We start from the raw sequence: 21400 nt of genomic DNA on the forward strand, positions 1-21400 counted from the left end.
AAAATAAAGATTTTTCAAGAGATAAGGCAGGACACTACATAATGATCAAGGGATCAATCCAAGAAGATATGACAATTATAAATGTTTATGCACCCAACATAGGAGCACCTCAATACATAAGGCAAAGGCTAACAACCATGAAAGGGGAAATTGACAGTAACACAATAATAGTGGGAGACTTTAACACCCCACTTACATCCAGACAGAAAATAAATAAAGAAACACAAGCTTTAAATGACACAATAGACCAGATAGATCTAATCAATATTCATAGACGATTCCACCCAAAAGTGGCAGAATACACTTTCTTCTCAAGTGCACACGCAACATTCTCCAGGATAGATCACATCTTGGGTCACAAATCAAGCCTCAGAAAATTTAAGAAAATTGAAATCATATCAAGCATCTTTTCTGACCACAATGCTATGAGATTGGAAATCAATTACAGGAAAAAACTGTAAAAAACACAAATACATGGAGGCTAAACAGTGCGCTACTAAATAACCAAGAGATCACTGAAGAAATCAAAGAAGAAATAAAAAGATCTCACCTCAAAAAACAGGAAAAATCTCAAGTAAACAATCTAACCCTACACTTAAAACAACTAGGGAAAGAAGAACAAAGAAAACCCAAAGTCAGTAAAAGGAAAGAAATCATGAAGATCAGAGCAGAAATAAATGAAATAGAAATGAAGAAAACAATGGCAAAGATCAATAAAACTAAAAGCTGGTTCTTTGAGAAGATAAACAAAACTGATAAACCCTTAGCCAGACTCATCAAGAAAAAAAGGGAGAGGACACAAATCAATAACATTGGAAATGAAAAAGGAGAAATCACAACTGACACTGAAGAAATACAAAGGATTATAGAGACTACTACAAACAACTATATGCCAATAAAATGGACAACCATGAAGAAATGGACAAATTCTTGGAAAGGTATGATTTTTGGAGACTGAACCAGGAAGAATTAGAAAATATAAACAGACCTATCACAAGTAACGAAATTGAAACCACAGTTAAAAATCTTCCAACAGGGGCTTCGCTGGTGGTACAGTGCTTGGGAATCCTCCTGCCAATGCAGGGGACACAGGTTCGGGCCCTGGTCTGGGGAGATCCCACATGCCGCGGAGCAACTGGGCCCGTGTGGCACAACTACTGAGCCTGAGCTCTGGAGCCCGTGAGCCACAACTACTGAACCCGCGGCCACGGCTGCTGAAGCCCACGCGCCTAGAGCCCGTGTTCCACAAGAGAAGTCACTGCAACGAGAAGCCCCCCTTAAAAAAAAAAAAAGCTTCCAACAAACAAACGTCCAGGACCAGATGGCTTCACAGGTGAATTCTATCAAACATTTAGAGAAGAGCTAACACAAATCCTTCTCAAACTCTTCCAAAAAATTGCAGACGGAGAAACACTCCCACATTCATTCTACGAAGCCACCATCACCCTGATACCAAAACCAGAAAAAGATATCACAAAAAAAGAAAATTATAGACCAATATCACTGATGAACATAGATGCAAAAATCCGAAACAAAATACTAGCAGACAGATTCCAACAGCACATTAAAACGATCATACACCATGATCAAGCAGGATTTATCCCAGGGATGCAAGGATTCCTCAATATATGCAAATCAATCAATGTGATACACCACATTAACAAATTAAGGAATTAAAACCATATCGTCATCTCAATAGACGTAGACAAAGCTTTTGACAAAACTCAACACCCATTTATGATAAAAACTGTCCAGAAAATGGGCATAGAGGGAAACTACCTCAACATAATAAAGGCCATATATGACAAACCAACAGCAAGCATCATACTCAATGGTGAAAAACTGAAAGCACTCCCACTAGGATCAGGAACAAGACAAGGATGTCCACTCTCCCCACTCTTATTCAACACGGTTTTGGAAGTCCTAGCTAGCGCAATCAGAGAAGAAAAAGAAATAAAACGAATACAAATCAGAAAAGAAGAAGTCAAACTGTCACTGTTTGCAGATGACATGATACTATACATAGAAAATCCTAAAGATGCCACCAGAAAACTACTAGAACTAATCAATGAATTTGGTAAGGTTGCAGGATACAAAATTAATGCACAGAAATCTCTGGCATTCCTATACACCAACAATGAAAAATCAGAAAGAGAAATTAAGGAAACACTCCCACTCATCACTGCAACAAAAAGAATAAAATACTTAGGAACAAACCTGCCAAAGGAGGCAAAAGACTTGTACTCAGAAAACTATAAAACACTGATGGAAGAAATCAAAGATGACAGAAACAGATGGAGAAACATACCATGTTCTTGGATTGGAAGAATCAATATGTGAAAATGACTATACTGCCCAAAGCAATCTACAGATTCAATGCAATCCTTCTCAAACTACCAATGGCATTCTTCACAGAATTAGAACAAAAGAAATCTTACATTTCGTATGGAAACACAAAAGACCCTGAATAGCCAAAACAATCTTGAGGAAGAAAAACGGAGCTGGAGGAATCAGGCTCCCTGACTTCAATCTATACTACCAAGCTACAGTAATCAAGACAGTATGGTACTGGCACAAAAACAGAAATATAGATCAATGCTACAGGATAGAATGCCCAGAGATAAACTCATGCACATATAAGCACCTAATTTACAACAAAGGAGTCAAGAACATACAGTGGAGAAAAGACAGCCTCTTCAATAAGTGGTGCTGGGAAAACTGGAGAGCTGCATGTAAAAGAATGAAATTAGAACACTCCCTAACAGCATACATGAAAATAAACTCCAAATAGATTAAAGACTTAAATGTAAGACCAGACACAATAAAACTTTCAGAGGAAAACATAGGAAAAACACTCTTTGACATAAACCAAAGCAAGATCTTTTTTGACCCACCTCCTAGAGTAACAGAAATAAAAACAAAAATAAACATATGGGACTTAATTAAACTTAAAAGCTTTTGCAAAGCAAAGGAAACCATAAACAAGACAAAAGACAACCCTCAGAATGGGAAAAAATATATGCAAGTGAAACAACAAAGGATTAATCTCCAAAATATACAAACAACTCATGGAGCTCAATATCAAAAAAACAAACAATGCAATTAAAAAATGGTCGGGGCTTCCCTGGTGGCTCAGCGGTTGGGAGTCCGCCTGCCGATGCAGGGGACGCGGGTTCGTGCCCCGGCCCGGGAAGATCCCATATGCCGCGGAGCGGCTGGGCCCGTGAGCCGTGGCCGCTGAGCTTGCGCGTCCGGGGCCTGTGCTCCGCAACGGGAGAAGCCACAACAGTGAGAGGCCCGCGTACAGAAAAAAAAAAAAAAAAAAAAAAAAAAAAAAAAATGGTCGGAAGACCTAAATAGACATTTCACCAAGAAAGACATACAGATGGCCAAGAGGCAAATGAAAAGATGCTCAGCATCACTAATTATTAGAGATGGAAATCAAAACTGCAATGAGGTATCACCTCATGCCAGTCAGAATGGCCATTATCAAAAAAGCTAGAAACAATAAATGCTGGAAAGGGTGCGGTGAAAAGGGAACCCTCCAACAGTGTACTGTTGGTGGGAATGTAAATTGATATAACCATTATGGAAAACAGTATGGAGGTTCCTTAAAAAACTAAAAATAAAACTACCACATGACCCAGCAATCCCACTACTGGGCACATGCCCTGAGAAAACCATAATTCAAAAAGAGACATGCACCACAATGTTCATTGCAGCACTATTTACAATAGCCAGGTCATGGAACCAACCTAAATGTCCATCGACAGATGAATGGATAAAGAAGATGTGTCACATATGTACAATGGAATATTACTCAGCCATAAAAAGAAATGAAATTGAGTCTTTTGTACTGAGGTGGATGGACCTAGGGTCTGTCGTACAGAGTGAAGTAAGTCAGAAAGAGAAAAACAAATACCGTATGCTAACGCATATATATGGAATCTAAAAAAAAAAAAAAATGGTACTGATGAACCTACTTGTAGGGCAGGAATAAAGAGGTAGACAGAGAATGGACTTGATGACATGGGGTGGGAGGGCGAAGCTGGGGTGAAGTGAGAGTAGCATCGACATATATATACTACTGAATGTAAAATAGTTGGCTGGTGGGAAGCAGACACGTAGCACAGGGAGATCGGCTCGGTGCTTTGTGACCACCTAGAGGGGTGGGATAGGGAGGATGGGAGGGAGGCTCAAGAGGGAGGGGATATGGGGACATGTGTATGCATATGGCTGATTTGCTTTATGGTGCAAGAGAAACTAACACGGTGTGCTGAATCATTTATACTCCAATAAAGATGTATTTTAAAAAAGAAAAAGTATCAATAGAAACAAAACAAAACAAAACAAAAAAACCACCTTCTCAGTGAGACCTCCTCTGGCCATGCTATTTCAACCTGTGTCCCTGTGCATGTAGACCCACACCCATCCCACGCCCTCACAGCCCCCACTTCCTACCATGCTTCATATTCCTCCATAGCATTTATCTCTAACACCTTGTATATTTTCTTTATTTAACCTTTTTTTGCTCTCCTTCTCTCTTCCCTATAAAGGTAACCTCCACGAGGGCAGGCGATTCTGTGTGTTTCGTTCACTGCCACGTTCCTGGGTGAAAAGGACCTGGCACATCATACATGCCCGATATACGCTGTTGAGCAAGCGGATTCCTGCAGAGGCCCCGCTCTGGCTGTTGTCCTTGAGTTAGCTGATAAACTCTCCCACCTCAGGACATGGAAGGAAGCCCGATGTACCTAATGGAAACTCTGGGAGACCCAAGGAAGTGACTCGAGACAGACTTTCAGTTCCCCACGGAAAGCACGGGGATCTTACTTCTGTAAGTTCCCAAACTTCATCTGATTGGTCAGCAGAATCACCCCGGATGCTTTAAAAACAGTAATAACAACAGCAACGGCCCCTCCAGACCTCACCCCAGGGCTTTTGATACAACATGTCTGCAATGCGGCGGAGCCTCCCTCTTTACAATGCTTCCTAGTCCTCCTGATGTGCACCCACCTTTGGAAAATTGTCACTCTGAATAGCAGAGGCAGTTGCCTAAGCTGCTAGTGCTCTGGCTTGGTTTGGGATGAAGTCAAAATGAGATACTTGTGGGGTGAGCACCTCTGGGGATTCCAGCAAAAATGAGGACATTTCCTCCCCCCACCCCCGCCCCACCCCCGGCTCTGGGGAGATGAGGACAGACGTCTGACCCCAGGAAACCGAGGGTTTCTCAATGTCTCCCTGCCCACGGAGCCCACAGGAATGTGCCCAGGCCCCTGGGATGGAGCTCCTGTTCCAGCACGGGGGCCCAACACCTCCCGCGTCTTGAGTTCTCTGCAGGTCTTGCCGTGGGGGTGGGAAGGGGGGGTGAGTGGGTGGTCAGAGCAGCAGAGCCGTCCTGACGGGCAAATCCCTCCCCCGATGGTGACGGACGTGGCCCCACTCTGCCACACCGCAGTGACAGGCTCAGGGTACAATCTCCCCCCCACCCCCACCCCAGCCCTCGCGGCAGACAGCGGCCTCTCACTGTAGCTCTGGCCTGTGTCGTGTCTCAGAGGTGGGGGTGTGTGACATTCATCCTGCTTCAACTTCCTGTTCACAGGCACAGCTTTGATCATAGCTTTTCATCTTCTGGTCAAAGGCTCCCCGGGGGCGGCAGGGGTGGGGATGGGGAGAAGCTGGAGAGGCTGACTCTGCTCCCCCCAGCGTGCGGAGTCTGAGGAAGGGATATGAGACACGTTGAGGCAGGAAGCAGCTTGGCCCTGGGAGTGGGGACACTCGTGGCGGCCAGGCGGCAGATCTCTCGGAAGGAATGGGGAATCATCGTCATCCTTCCAGGAGGCGAATTTCAAGACCGGCCCTGCTGGGTTTCAGGGATACTTTGGGTGGGAGGATGCCCTGTGGTCTTAGCCAGGCACTTTCCTGGGCACCAGGGCTGAGCAAGACAGATACGGCTTCATCTCTTGGCTCAATCACTATCTAGTGGGAGACATTAAACAAATGACTAGTCATTTCAACTGTATTGCTCTGGAGGATAAGGGCAGGGTACTATTAAGTGGCTAATCTCTTGTGGTGGCTAATGTCTTCTGGGTATCTGGCAAAAGTTAGGGCCATATCTCACGGTGGGGGCTGAATTTCTCCAACCAAGCTGTTCCCAGGTACTCTTACATTCTTTCATTCAACCAACTTTTATTGAGTGTATATGGTGAACCAGGCACTGTCCTGGTGTTGCCCAATGAGACAGACAAGTGCAGTGTGCTCACAGAGCTTACCTCCAGTAGGGAGAGATCATAAACAAATAAATACAAAAATAAGAAAACATCAGGTGGAGCTAAGTACAATATTGAATATAAAACAAAATGACTTTTAAGCCGAAACCTAAATGACAAGAACTGGCCAGACATAGGGATACCTGGGAAAAGAGTGTTCCCAGTGAGGCCACAGCTAGTGCAAAGGCCCTGAGGTGGGAAAAACTGTTCAAATAAAGAAACTAGGGGGAACTGGGGCACAGAGAGGCGGGAGAAGTAGAGAAGGACCAGATCACGATAAAGATGGGGTTACATTCCAAATGTGAAGAGAAGCCATCAGAGTGCTTTAAACAGAGGGCTTGACTTCCATTAGCGACAGAATCCAATTTACACTGACTTACCCAGGCCAGTAAGTCTAACTGGTAAGACCCTCTATGGAATCATTCTGAGATCAGGGTTCAGGATCCTGACCATCTCCCTCAAACAGTCCTCTCTTCTCAAGGTACAGTACCTGAGTTACTCAGGCCAACTCGTACTTCTTCTCCAGATGAGGATATTCAGGGATGAACAGGGAACTATACCAGCAGGAAGCGGAAGCACCATTTATTAGAGGACCTGCTATGCACCAGGCACAGTACTAGCAGCTTTATTTCTTAATACATTTAATCCTTGAAGCAACCATCTTCTGAGATGCGTGCTTCAGCTCTCATTTCATAGATGGGGAAACCAAGACTCAGTGAGATGTAGTAACTAGTCCAAGCTGCACAGCAAGTGAGTGAATTTGAACCCACTCTGGTCCACTTTAAAGGCTCTTTCCACCACACAGTATGCCTCTTCTAGATCCATTTTTAAGACTCCCATTTTAGTGACTTGAAATTTCTTGGTTTGAAAATATAGTCTATCTTATTTTTTCTCCAGGCTTATCCCGAGCTGAGTCCTCAGCTCATTACTCTACATCGCCCCCTAAAGTATATAATTTTGTGTGTTTCTGAGTAGGTTAGACAAGATGCAAGAAGAGAGCACCCAGCAGAAACCACACAACAGTAGGTGAGGAGCTTCTGAAACATGCTCCAGCCATTTCGGAAAGGAATCCTCCACCCTTCTCCTGGCCCCTGCTCCTCTCTGGAGGGAAGGCCGGGTGGGAACGCATTTCCAGGATGGCTGTGTTAGTGCAAATCAACGAATGATACTTCAGAGGGGTTTCGCAGAGGAAATCGGTCCCATTCCCATTTCCAATCTGGCCGGGGGTGTGGGAGGGCAAGGAATTCCAGACTCAAGTCAAAAGCGTGAAAACCAAACCAACAGTGCCTTTCACGTGAGAACCCTATCTCCCATGGTAGGGCCGAAGCCGCCTTCCCCAGAGCTGGAAACACGGCATCAGGCTTATCAGGGTGGAGACCCAATCCCCGGGGTGGAAGTGTCCACTGGGCTTCCTGGCTGGGGCTGGACTGTCTGATAAAAACCATCTGAGCCTGAAAAACCAAATGTTTGTCTTTGCTCCATTTATCCTGGAGCCCTGGGATTTCTTCTGGAGTGGCTACTGCCCCAGGCTCTTCCTCTGTTTATTTTCTTTGGTTGTTTTCCCATAGCTGGTGGATGCAGGAAGCAGTGAGCCCATGCCTGGTTGGCTGGAAAACGGTAGAACACAGCCAATTAGAGCCAGCCTGTGGAATGTTGGGCTTTGAGAAGTGCAAAAAGAAAGAAAAAGAAAAAACAGTTTCCTCATTGGCCCATCGCTGGTGCTTAATGTTCCACCTTTGGGTTTTCATTCCTTTGAGTTAAATATTGACCCTTGCTCATTTAAAATGCAAATACCATTTTCAAGCAGTGAATACATTTAATCATTAAACTGAATGATTTTGCCTGCTTGCTGAAAAGTCAGAAGTCTCCCAGATAAGGACCAAGATAAACCTTCTATTTCAACCAGCCAGAACCAACTCCCCAAAAGGTCTTATGCCCACCCCTGGATCTTTTTACAGCCTTCTCTCAACCTCAAGCGCCCTTCGTTTTGCACCCACTTAACCCAATCCTGCCCATTATTCAAAGCCCAGCTCAAGTGCTGCTCCCTCCCTCCCTTGTGGCCTGCTATGAATTACACCCCATACTTCCCACTTGTCTGTCTTATCTGGATTAGGGATCTGAATGTATGCCAAGTCCTGCTCTGCTGCTAATAGCTAAGTGGTCTTGGACAAGTCACAATCCATGTGAGCCCTGGTTTCCATACCTATAAATGGGAACTGAGATTCCACTTTCAGGAGTGTTCCGGTGGTTAACTGAGATGATCCAGGAGAAACAAGCAAAGTGTTTATTGTGTTTCCCCATTAGCAAGCACAGTGCACAATGGTGGGGAACTTTGTCTCTTCCGTTTTCTCCGTTCCTCCAGCCCTAGAACAGTGTCTGGCCCATGGCAGGTACTCAATAAATATTTTAAAACCAATGAATAAATAACAGCCAACACTTATTGACTGCTTACTAGGTTCAAGAACTCTTCTAAATTTTTTATATGTTTCGTTTCATGTAATATAAAGAACTAATAGAATAAAAACTGTAAGATGTTTTTAGATTGCAAGTGCTGCAAGGACAAACAACGCGCCTATATTCATACCGGGCACGCAGTATCAGCTGAAAGATTGATTGAACGAAAGAATGCTTGAATCAGAATTAATTGCCAGACTGCCTTCCATTATAATATGATGGACAAAGCAGCTGGCAGCATCAGATCCCTAGATGACGGGTTTTGTCTGGGGGAGGGGAGTGAGGATAAGAGTTTCCTGTTTCACAAATCTGTTCATGGCTGACCCTTTAGGCTTTGGCCTTGACTTCCCATAGACCCCGGTCCATGCCTGGATATGTGCTTTGGTGCTGGTGTCAGGATGTGGCATAGCAAAGATCAGGTCTCCTGGGGGAAACTAGTTCTAATAAAAAGTCTGGGAATGGGATGGGATAGAGGGACTGGGTCCCAAACTCCAAAGGCTGGTCCAGGAAACTGGATCTTGCTCTCTCTCAGGAATCAAGAATGAAAATGCCAACTGCCAGGCCACACAAGCAACTCTTTTGTATTCATTCCATAGAAAGAAACATGATGAATATGTATGGAATTTTCTCCCCACAGAATGTAAGGGGAAGGGGTGTGTCATTGGTCAGAGGAGGTCAGAATTCACTATGGGCTCATGGATTTTTGTGTCTGTTGGGAAATGCCCAAGGGATGTGTTTGGGTGGGGATGGGTTGTTCCTTTAGTTGTGTAATTAGATTTCTGGATGGAGAGCATAGGTTCAGGAATCCAAAGCAAAAGAAAGAGCAAGACTGACTCAACGGAGAGTTTGTGTTTGTGCCGAAAGAGGGCTTGGCAGCCCTACTGTAGAACAGACTGTCCCAGCTGCTTTCCAGCCTGGGTGGGGCATTGCTGCTCCAAGGTCCCCACTGAGCTTTCTTTACAGAAGGATGGTGGGGCTTCTATGTCTCCCAGACCTGTCTGAACGAGTGGCTTCTCTCTTGGTTTGTTCCTGAGGATTCTGGAGAGACTGGAATGCAGAGCAAGGGTCTAGGACTTTTCCAAGAAACTTGGTTCTCCTCCCCACCCTCCTGTCCCATCATTGGCAGATTCAAGGCTTCAGGTTCATGGTCACTGAGCACAGGTCTGTGGCCAGCAAGCATCACCTGATGTCCCAGGTGATAAAAAGAAATGTGTTCTGATAAAGGGTTGAATAAATGAGTGAAACCTGGGACAGAAGTGGGTCTCACATACCTGATCCCTGGTAATCTCATGGTTAGGAACAGAGATCCCTGAAACGGGCCGCTTGCAGGCAAACTCCAGGGGCTAGAACTTTCTATCAGAATAAGCAGGACTCACCCTGTACCGGTCTTGAAAGAAAGACCTTGCTTTTCTAGACCCTGAGCTCCAACTTTCCCCAAACACGGACAGTGGGATAATTCACTGAGTTACTAACTAGTTTCATGTTCCCTATATATGCCTTTGCCCAATCCCCACCTTATTGGTAGCAGAGAACCAGACCCTTTATGAGAGGAGTTTTCAGGGCAGAAAAATAGTACGTTTTGAAGTCAATGGCTTTAAACCACTGAAGAGATTTCCCTAGATGTCCAGAGGAGGGGAGAGAAAATAGGGGAGATAGCTTCAGAATAGAAAGAAGAGGTTCAGGGCTTCCCTGGTGGCGCAGTGGTTGAGAGTCCGCCTGCCGATGCAGGAGACACGGGTTCGTGCCCTGGTCCGGGAAGATCCCACGTGCCGCGGAGCGGCTGGGCCCGTGAGCCATGGCCGCTGAGCCTGCGCGTCCGCAGCCTGTGCTCCGCAACGGGAGAGGCCACAACAGTGAGAGGCCCGCATACCGCAAAAAAAAGAAAGAAGAGGTTCAACTGCCCCCCCTTCCACACTAGAAAGAAGCTAGAGAGCTGTGAAGCCCAGCCCCTCCTCCCTCCCAGAGAGCACCCTAAGGGCAAAGCCTCAGAAGAAAACAGGGCTAGGATCATAGGTGGGTTGGGCCCAGCACGGGGCCTTCCAGACTCAGCCAGGTGTCCCACACCCCAGGTGGGCCTGGAGCAGGTTGCCATCCACCTCACTGGACGGCGAAGGCCCCAGTAGGGAGGATGTCTGCGGCGACCCCGATGAACTGATGTTCACGTTCAGAGCCCAGGAGAGCCTCTCAGGTTCTACTAGTCAGTAATGAATGACTAACTTTCCATCATCCCTGTGGGATGGTGATTTGGAGTTGAATTTTCATGTGATTTAAATAAATTGTGATATTTCTGGCACACTTCTGTTGTGGCCTGAAATTCACACTTTTGTTACCTAAGGAAACAGCTTCTTGATTTTGATTTTTTTTTTTTTTTTTTTTGCCTCTACCTCGGCTGTCATGATTCTAAGGACCCCACAGATTCACTGTCGGTTGAATCAGGGAACTGAGCAATTGGTTGGGCGGGGGTGGGGAGGTAGAGCCCTAGGTTCTAGAAAACCATCTGGAGTGAGCCCTGAGGGTCTGCTTCACCCAGTCCCCCTCTGCCTGTGCTGCGGACTGAAATGCTCAGCACCCGGAACAGGACAGACGTGGGGTCCCTGCTGGTTTGGAATTGCTGTGCCTCTGGGAGCAGCCAGGCTGAGTGCTCCCATCTCCAGGATGACCCGTCAGGTGGGAACACGGTTGAACAGATGAGGGTCTCACTCCATCTCCACTACCACAGCCCCAGTAAATCCACAGCTATCGGTTTTTCAATTCTTCTCTTGTAACCAACACGTCATTTCAGCGTCAGGGACCAACTCTAAGAGGAGTGACCTGGGGCTCCTTTTCCTGGTTCTCTGAATGCGGGATCTGACAACATCAGGAGCAGCCATGTGGGAGAGAAATTAGAGGCCCTGCAGTCAGCCTTCTCTCTGGGAGGAACACAGAGGGACCCGCGGTGCTTCAAGGGCCCCCAATGGTGTCAATTTCAGGCTCCAGAAGTTGGGCCTGCCCTTGAGAGTCACGCTTAGCAAAGAGGCCCTAGAGACGACCTGTTCACGCAGCGGGCCGTTCGGGCTGCTGCCCCAGTCAATTTCATCCCTCTAAACCGCTCCCCAGCTGCCAGGGCCACCGCAAGGCATGGGGCCTCAGGCAATTGCCCGGATTTGCCTGGATTCTTGAAAGAGCTCTGCCGAAAATCTTGTACAGAACTTCTCCCGCATTACTTTTGCCTTTCAAAGCAACTTGTGAAGTAGAGAGGAAAGTAAACGTTAATTAAGCCACTTAATCCAGAACCGAAAAGAGGTTTCAAACTTCGCGTGCAGGAAATTGTGCAGGGGTAGAGAGGAAAGGACTACACGGTATGATCTGCTTCCCTCAAACTATGCCTCCCTCTTGGTTATCCCACAGCAGGTTAGCATCTATGCCCTTCACCTTGAATATTTATGTGTTTATCTATGTGTCTATTTAGGTAAATGCACTTATTAACAGTTGTTGTATGTCACTGTGTGTCAGGTGCTAGGCTGGGCACTTTACATGGATAATCTCACTTAATTCTCCCCAAACCCTATGAGATGGGTACGATTATGATGCCCATTTTCGAGATGGGAAAAACTGATGCTCGGAATATATTTTGTCATGAGCTGTGTTGGAGCAGAACTAGAATCTTGAGTTTAACCCTGAAGGTTCTCTATTTCTCTCTCTCTTCAGAGACATATATGTACATGAAAAAATTTTCATATGCAGACATCTTACCAGGTGGTAATACTTGGTACCAGGTGGTACCTGATACTTGGGGGCAGGGACTGTATTGTTCATTTCTTTAAAAATCTCAGAATGCTATAGATAACATTCTATAGATTTTTTAAAAACAACCAAGGCCTAAAGGAGTTGAGTGATTTGCATGGGGTCAAACAGTAAGTAATGAAAAGTACTAGGTCTAGAATATCTGCCCTGAGAATCCAACTTTCAAAGGGCTATGGGTTTGGGAGCTCGCATTAGCTCTGGCTATCAGATGAATGAATTAATGAAAGAACAAAAATGAATGTACGTCTGAAGGGTGAGTAACTCATGAATTAGCTAGTTGAAGACCATCTCTGTCAGATCTGGTACAAAAGATGTCCAATGAGCTTCTAAATGGTATAAGTTTAACTTCCTAGTTCCCTCTATGCCAAGTCAATTGCCAGAAGGATCCTACTGACCTTTTGCTATTAACTTCTCCCTTCTTGACCCCTTTTCTCTTGTTAAGGGGAATTCTAGGGTGGTATTTCCCACCTCTTCAAAAGAATCACAGGAAAACAAAAAACACACAATAATTTCAAAAGGGCAAAGTCTTTAAAAAAAAATTCCTCCCTCCCCCATCTTTCCCCACCAGCACACACCCTCCAAGCACTACTTGGAGAAGGTATTCTGTGACTCAGATTGCTTTTTTTCCCAGGGGCTTTCCAGGAGCAAGCATGAGGAGGAGTGAGTATAAAAATACAGGATGAGATAAAGCTGGGGGTAGGTGAGAATTTTCTTTTTTTTAAATTTGATTTAATTTTTTAAACTAATTTTTATTGGAGTAGAGCTGCTTTGAGAATTTTCTTCCATCATGATGTGAATGGACTGCCCACTGCCCTCCTGTGTGAGGAGGGAAGACTAGAGGTCAAAGTCAAGTGCCCCCTCCCCATCCATCCCCACGCCAGCTGTGCACAGGCCATAACCTCGCTACTCACATCTGCCTCATTCCAGAGCCCTGGGATGCAGAAGGACTCCAGAAGGTCACTGCCACACAGCAGCAAGATCCGCAGCTCTGAGGAGGGGAACAAAGTTTGAAAAGGGAGTGAGTGGAGGCCTGGGAAACATTCAAGTCTCAGCCTTCTTCCCCCGCTGAACACAGAAGTGTCCCATCCGTGGGGCTCCAGAGCCCAGTTCTTCCAGGCACCTCTGCACCACGGTGTGTGCCCTGCTGAAACCTCTGCTCACCCCTCCCCCAGGCTCATTTACAGACCACCCTCATTCCCTGCAGGAGGAATGGAGCAGAGAGGGAGACTAACGGTCCTGGTTTGCTGGTACTGAGAGGCATCCAGGATGGGTTTCCATGCTAGTGTGAGGTCTAAGGGTCTCTCCTTTGCTCCGTATCAAACCGAAGTGCCCGTGGAGTTTGGTTCCTCCGCTGCTGTGCATTATCTGGGGTTTGTGTCGTCACAAGCACCCGATGTGATGGGGGGGCAGGGGACACCGAGTACACTCTCATTTCATCAGCCAGCTCAGCTCATCGGACGTCCTCTCTTTACATGGCCGGTGTCCTCAGCAAAGGGCTTGAGAAGTGAGGCTACCCCCCATTTTCCTGACTCCCAGGCATACTTCTTGCTTGTCACTTGTTTTCCTTCCCTCATTAAGCTCACTCTGAATTACCCCCAGTGAGGCCACTGTCATTTAAAACAGGCAGCAAACTGACCGGGGCATGAACACTGAGCAACAGGGGGAAAAAGAATCCTGGGATTCTCAGAACCACGCGGGGAGAGACTTCCACCTGGGCTGGGCTTCAGGTGGTGCGTCTGGTTCCCGGGCATCCCAGGCCCTTCCATCAAGAGGCTGTGGCTGTGGATATCTTGCCTGAAACAGTGAGACAGCCCCGCTCTGAGCCTTCCAGAGAACGCTGCCACCCTGGACCCTGAGGCTGAGAGATGGGCGGCAGCTCTGTCCGCCTCAGACCCTGTAGCTAGCTCAGGGACCTGACGAGGACTTTCAGGTGACGGGCTCGCCCTGGCTGCAGGCTGAGTGGAAGGCTGCTGGGCTGGCGACAGACAGTGAGAGCTTCTCACGGTCCCAGGTCAGTGCAGCCCATACTCAGGGAGCCCCATGGAGCCGTGGGGTCTTAACTCTTAAGTATTCTTGCAGCCTCCCCTCTCCCCTCTCCTCCACGTCACGCTGTAGTCTCATGGCCTGTTTATGTCCAGGGACCTTGATTGATCTTTATATCTCCAGGGCCTGGAAGAGCGACCTGTGCACAGTAGGTGCTCAGGGTGTGTTGAACGAGTGAACAGCAGACAGGCTGACCGCAGAGGCCACGTGGGCAGGCTGTCTAAGAGCCTTCTGGGCGCTCTGGGATGGCAGTCCGGGATGGCAGTTGTGGCCTCGTCTCCTGCAGCATGGAGGCCCTGGTCAATGGTGCCTCCCTCTATGTTAGGCCACCAGCCTTCGGATGGCTGAGAGGAGCCAGACTGGGCTCGTTCTGGGATCCCGTTGTTCCCTGTCTCCAGCTTGGAGCCACCCAGAATTCCAGGTCAAGTCTCCGTTGAAAGGCTGAAGCTCTGGAACTGTGGGCCTACGAGGTCAGTTAGCCGGCGGTCTCCAGACAACACGTGCTGGTCCTCAGCTTCTTCTACATCAGTGATTCTCAACTGGGGGCGATTTTGTCTCCAGAATTTGGCAATGTCTGGAGACTTTTTTTTTTTTTTTTTTTTTTTTTTTTTTTTTAGCGGTACGCGGGACTCTCACTGCTGTGGCCTCTCCCGTTGCGGGGCACAGGCTCCGGACGCGCAGGCTCAGCGGCCACGGCTCACGGGCCCAGCCGCTCCGCGGCACGTGGGATCTTCCCGGACCGGGGCACAAACCCGCGTCCCCTGCATCGGCAGGCAGACTCCCAACCGCTGCGCCACCAGGGAAGCCCTGGAGACTTTTTTGGTTGTCAAGACTGGAGAGAGGGGTGTGCTGCCGGCACCTAGTGCTTCGAGGGCAGGAAGGCCACTCAACAGTCTACGCGGCACGCAGCAGCCCCCATGACACAGGGTTATCTGGTCCCCAGTGTCAACAGTGCCGTGGTTGAGAAACCCCGCTCTACAGCCATGGAAATGAATCTCTTTTCTACTCCCAAGCCAGAGACTCACTTTCTCACTTCAAAATAATGTAGGATTATTTTTAAAGCCAAAGCAGATCAAGTTAAAGCGCGGGATTTCCACCTTTGCTTGCGGCACTGGAACAGCTGGATTGGTCACAGGCCAGAGGGCCTGGCAGGGCTTGGGATCCCACGTGTGGCCGCTGGAGGGCAGCAGTGGTTTCTGAGGTTTATCATCTGAGACTAAGGTACGTGTTTTCAGCCCATAAGCCTTGGGGTCTGGGGCAGGCCCCGGGAGCAGTCAGCGGGTTAAGAACGTGGAAATGGAGCCACAGATGCTAACTGAGCTAAGAGAGGTGGCTTTTTCCTTCTCGAGAAGCATGCAAGGGGATTTCAAAAAGGGATTTCAAAAAGGGAACATGTGAGCCTGAGGGCCTCACGGCACAGTGGTCTAGAGGCCAGGCAAACTCCCTTCCTGGGACCTCCTCGGGGTCCAACTTTCTTCCCCAGTTCAGGATCCAGGGAGCCAGAATCAGCACTCTCCTGCCACACTCTCCTCCCGGGAATCCGGGTTATGCAAAGCCCCAGGCCCTGCAGCCCCTTTCACTCCCCACTGCACACTGAGGCAGCTGCCACCTACTGTACCACACGAGGCCACAAATCCATCCAGACAGCTGTGGCCACTCAGCTTTCCTTTCTTTGAAAGAGGAGTAAGATGGGGCTAAGACTAGCCCCGCGCCTCACAAGGCTGCAGTGAGATGGTAAACGTGGAGTGCTAAACAAACACCCATCGCGTTGCCTCTCCGTAGGAGGGGGAACGCCCCAGGGCGGGACAGCCTGATACACAGGCCCTGGGTGCTGGGAAGGTAAAGAGGTCCCAGCTGAAGCTGGGCCACAATGCATTCTTCCTGGAACAAGGTGTCGGAGGAAAATATACATTGGAATAGAGCTGAGAGTCTGAAGACTGCTCTGAGCTCGGCTGGTCTGGTCGAGAAGACTTCCTCCCCGGGAAGGTAGTTCCTGGCCAGGTGTGGAACCGCAGGGAAGGGGGAGTGCAGGGCTTTTGGGTGTTTGGGGCTGTGGAACCTGGGGTTGCATGCTTCTTCCTGCTGGCTTTGGGAAGTATCCTTCCCCAAAGCAGGCGCCCTTTCCTGTGGTCCTCAGACAGCCATGTGCTGGTAAATAAAGCCTATTAAAACCTGATAAAAGAATCGGGAAGTGAGGAGTTTTGAGTACTTAATACTTTTGTTTTGAATACAATAAATTTAACTGTTACTCAATCTAATTTAATTTTTAGTATAGGCTGCGTTTAACACCTGGTTGGTAAGATCCCTGAACATTTGACAAATGGCTCTAGCGAATAAATAGGAGCCGACTCAGGTGCACCACTGCCTGGGATCAGGGGACAGGCCCCAGAGAAGTTCCTTGAAATGACATCACATCTGCTGGGCCTCCTGGGAGAACCCAGTGCCCAGGTGCAGCCCCAGACCTCCATCTCTAGGAGCGGGTGCCTGGAGCATCTCTGTAGCTCAAGTTGAAGATTAAGCGTGTCAGCTGGACACCAGGCTGCCCCTCATCCTAGAATTGCAAGCATTCCAGCTGTCACTGCCCCTCCTTGTCACCTGGTAGCTGCATCAGCTCCAGCTCCACTCTTGCTGTCTGCCCTTTACCCGGCTTCAGAAGCTTGGGTCTCTAGCTTATTCTGGAACCTTGGAAAGATCTGTTTCCTGGTTTGTTTCCTAGGGTTGCCCAGCACTCAGCTCACTTCTATGGGGGGGTTTAGCTCCTTCCCGTCCTGACGGCTCCGTGTAACCACCCTCCACCTGCTCTGGCCCTGGGCCTTCACTGCCCTCACACACAGTCAGGGCCTTAGTCACTACTCAAGGCTGCGGGGGAGGTCACAGATGCGGCTTTCTGCCCCGTCGCTCCTCCTCATCCTCCAACGCCGGAATCCTCTGGTAAGGATGGTAGGGGAGCTCTTCTGCCGCAGGCACAGTGCTGTGGGCAAGAGAAGAGTCTCTCTGGCTGGCAATGAACTCAACTTCCATGACTCTTGAATGAGGGAGAAGAGGCTCTGAAGGGAAAATTGCCAACTGATCCCATCCTACCTCCTGGGAACCTGCCTGAATCTAGCATGGAGATGTTAAAGGAGAGCTAACTAAGAATATGATCTTAGCTTGGGAACAATCAATTATCCCTCTAAGAGCAGACCCTGCTGCAGACACCACCCAGGGTTTGCAAGGCTCTCCCCTCGCCCACCCTGCCCGTGGTGGAGGCAGGTGGCTCCAGGTGTTCCCACTTGCCCAGCCCCACTCACCAATCTCCTCGTACCGCACCACTGTGCCCAGGTTGGCATTCTCATCTAGGGAGGAAAGAGGAAATGCAGAAGCATCAGGGAACCAACTTCCGGGTACCTGATGCGCGTTCTGTACAAGAGCCTCCGCAGAGGGAGAAGCCCGGATGGGGTGATTGCGTGGGAGTAGGGACATCTGAGTAGCATAAATGGAGAGCACCGTCCAGCTTAAAACGGAGACGGGGCATCTCCTCAGGCTCCAGAGGCAGGATTCACCATCCTGGGACTCTCAGAACTGGACAGCCTGGCTGGGTTGCCAATGACGGACACACACGTGCTCACGCTGAGCGAGCGCCTTTTGTTTCCTTCTGTATCGAGGGGAGGCTGGCCACAAGAACAACTTCCTTGAACCTAGGGTGACAGCTTGCAGCATCACACGGAGGCGGCCCTCTCTCGTTCAGCGTTCTGATTCAAGGAACAAGCGAAACTGAATATGCTATTTTTCACGTGGCAGAACGGAGAGCCCGGGAAAGACGGGAAAGACAGAGAGGCTTTACCATGTGCTCTGAGTATGCACGCCCACCTCGGGCACACGGTGTGCAGAGCACCATGGAGATGCCATCCTGGCCCCCTGCCTCCTCAACCAAATCCCTCGGTTCCTATTCAAGGTTGGAAATTGGAAATCTGAGAAATGGCGGAAGTCAGCCCCAAAGAGTCAAAGGAATGGGGGGTGGGGGTGGGTCTCGACCTTCAGCTCTTCTGCAGAGCCGAGTTTGGGGTTTGTAGGAGAAAGAGCCCCAGAGACAGCTCTCCTCATCTATGCTGAGTCCTTAGGGGAGCAGCCAAAAAAACGGAGAAAATTAAGGAAAGGGCTTGTGTGTTCTTGGCCTCTCAGCAGGAGTGCTGACACTCCCAGAGCTGGAGGACCTGAGGGAGGATGCTGGCCCTCTGGGAACTCTCCGGCGGGTGGACACATTCTGCACAGAACAGAACAGCCCAAGGAGGGGAGAAGAGTGGGGAAGGTCTCCAGGATCCCTGAGCCAGGATGATTGCGCCTCCGGGCTCCCGTCACACCTTGGCCCCGCAGGCCTGCTGACATCCTCTCTTCTCTCCCAAATTTTGCTCTATAAATGCTCATTCTACAGCAGGTGCTGGGGCTTCTCTGGTGAATGAACCAAGGGAGGAGGGAAACAAAAGAGGCAGAATTGGTAAAGAAGGTCCTTGCTCCCTTACCCACAAAGGTGAAGCGCTCTACCGGTGGGCGGACACAGCAGATCCGGCTTAGGCTTTCTCCCACCTTTCCCAGGATCTTGGCTACGGGAGAGAGAGCAAGACAGACAGGGACAGACGGAGAGAACCACTCACAACTCACCCTCGCGTCAGTCCCACATGTGGGCCACTGTAAACAGTGGGGCTGACCTGGAGGGGCCGGGGTTGGGTCATGGAGGCAGTAGGAGGGTGGAGAGAAAGAACAGAAATATGACAGCCCAGATTTCCTCTTTCCATTCCCAGTCCAAGGCACAGGCGTTCTGAGCCCTAGATGGGAATCTGTTTTCTGGTCGTGTTTATTACACTGTTGAGAAATTGGAAAATATGGAAGAGGAATATATATAGAAAGGAAAATAGAAAGCACCCATGATTCCACCGCTAGAGATAACCACCACTAAGGTATGCATATATTTTTTGTTTTCTTCCATTTTTATTATGTGTATTAATGCAGATATGTCTACGTAACATAAATTGGATCATAGTCTACATTTAAAGGGCCTGTGCCCTGTTTGCATTTTTCGTTTTGTAATGTCATGTGCATTTCCTCAGCCACCCCCAACACTAAACAGTAACACCCAAATCCACGGAGACTCAGCCTGTGGCAAAGAACTCATTTGGAGTAATTTCTGCTGGGCAAAGGCCTTCCTTCCCTTTCAGATGGTGTTTAGAATAATCAGACACCCTGCTGTGGCTGACAGGGATCTGGTTTTCAGTGATCTTTCTGAGCTCTAATCCAGAGAAGTTTTCGGAGCCCCCAGACGTAGCTAATATGCAAACTATGAAATTCTGGCTCATACTTGTTAATTACCCTATTTATGATAGACTGATAAACAAATAGCTTATGGTCTCTAGGCTTGAAAAGTAATACCAGGATCTGTCTCTTGCAATTGGCCTGGAAGAAAATAGTTGGAAGAACATGGACCTTGGAATCACACAGTCCTGCATATGAATTCTGGCTCTTCTACTTTTGAGCTGTGTGACCTTAGGCAAATCACTCACCTTCTCTGAAGCTCAGTTTTCTCTTTGTAAATGGGAATATAATATCTATACCACAGAATTACCTCATTAAATGAGAACACGTGTAAAGCACTGTGCACCGTGCAAGCATATGGTACTAGGTGCTGGGTAAATATTGGGGGACCCCTGCTCTTTGTCAGTGAAGGGGTGGCTAAGAGTGTGGGACTCTGGCTGCAGACTGTCTGGGTTTGACTCGTGGCCCTGCTACTTCCTTACTGTGTGACCTTGGCAAGATCCTCAACCTCCTTGGAAAAGGCAGAGAAAAATGCTGCCTTTTGTCTTTAATTCCCACTTAAGGCAATAATATTTATATTAAAATGCACACCATCACCCCTGTCTCTCTCTGTCTCTGCTCCTGTCTCTATCATTGTGACTATTTCTCTCTGATGCCCTACACTAAGAGTTCTCAAAGTGCTGGACCAGAGCATCAGCATTGACTTTAAAAAAATGCAAATTCTCTTCCTTCTTCCAGAGCCACTGAATCAAATTCTGGGGCAGCGCTTAGCGATCTGGATTTTAAGAAGCCCTCCAGGCAATTCTGAAGTTTGAGAGCCACTGCTCTACACCAATGTCCCCCTACCTGCAGTGGGCTTGGTGGGCACATTGCTGTTCTGGTAAATGGGCTGAGAGGTCTCATTTTGGGGCTGTCCAATCACAGGCGTCATGGAGGGTGTGTTGACATTGGAGAGGATGCAGCCAGTCACCCGCTGGGGGAAGGAAGAAGGGCAGAGTCAGTGTCGTTAGCCCAAGAGACTTATGAAAGCATGTACCGGTTATCTCCAAAGGCTCATCTGCTTGTCCGTCATGGTGAGGTGTCCTGGAACTGAGAAAGAGGACTGGAGGTGGGGTCTAGACCCAGCCACACCCTGTGACCACACCAGGCTAGCAGGAGGTGAGAAGCGCGTGGGATGTGTTGTTTCACAGACCTGGGTTCAAGTTTGAGCTCTGCTCCCTTCTGGCTGTGTGACCTTGGATAGTTACCTGCTCTTGAACCTCAGCTCAAGAGCCTAACATAGAGAGGCAAAAGAGCCACCTTTCTGGGCTGCAGCAGGATTACACGAGCGAGCGCACACAGGGCGCCTTTAGAGCATCTGGCACCTGGCAGGAGCTTTGTCCATGTTGTGACCTTCTATGGAACATCCATGCCTGCCCTCCCTGCCTGCTTCACGGGGCTCAAATGAGGTCATGTCTGCAAAAGGGCTGTGCAAGCTTGGGAAAGGTCGTGCAAACACCAGGTGCTATCTCCACCTGCCGCCTCTCCAGGCCAGAGATGCCAATGACGGGGCCAAGCTGGGGAGC

General features: G+C 48.4%; 1 protein-coding gene across 2 annotated transcripts in view; it reads right to left on the reverse strand.

Moving 5' to 3' along the window:
* The window catches only part of NMNAT2 (nicotinamide nucleotide adenylyltransferase 2), a 205329-nt gene that overhangs the window by 14568 nt on the left and 169361 nt on the right, over positions 1 to 21400 (reverse strand). For both annotated transcript variants that reach the window (XM_067029188.1, XM_067029196.1), the window contains exons 8-11: positions 20682 to 20808; positions 19049 to 19129; positions 17840 to 17884; positions 13418 to 13494 (exon numbers count right to left, since the gene is read on the reverse strand). In XM_067029188.1, coding sequence (XP_066885289.1) covers positions 13418 to 13494; positions 17840 to 17884; positions 19049 to 19129; positions 20682 to 20808 — 330 coding nt within the window. The remainder of the gene's footprint in view (positions 1 to 13417; positions 13495 to 17839; positions 17885 to 19048; positions 19130 to 20681; positions 20809 to 21400) is intronic.

This window comes from Kogia breviceps, chromosome 1 (assembly GCF_026419965.1).
Source record: "Kogia breviceps isolate mKogBre1 chromosome 1, mKogBre1 haplotype 1, whole genome shotgun sequence".
Lineage (NCBI taxonomy): Eukaryota > Metazoa > Chordata > Mammalia > Artiodactyla > Physeteridae > Kogia > Kogia breviceps.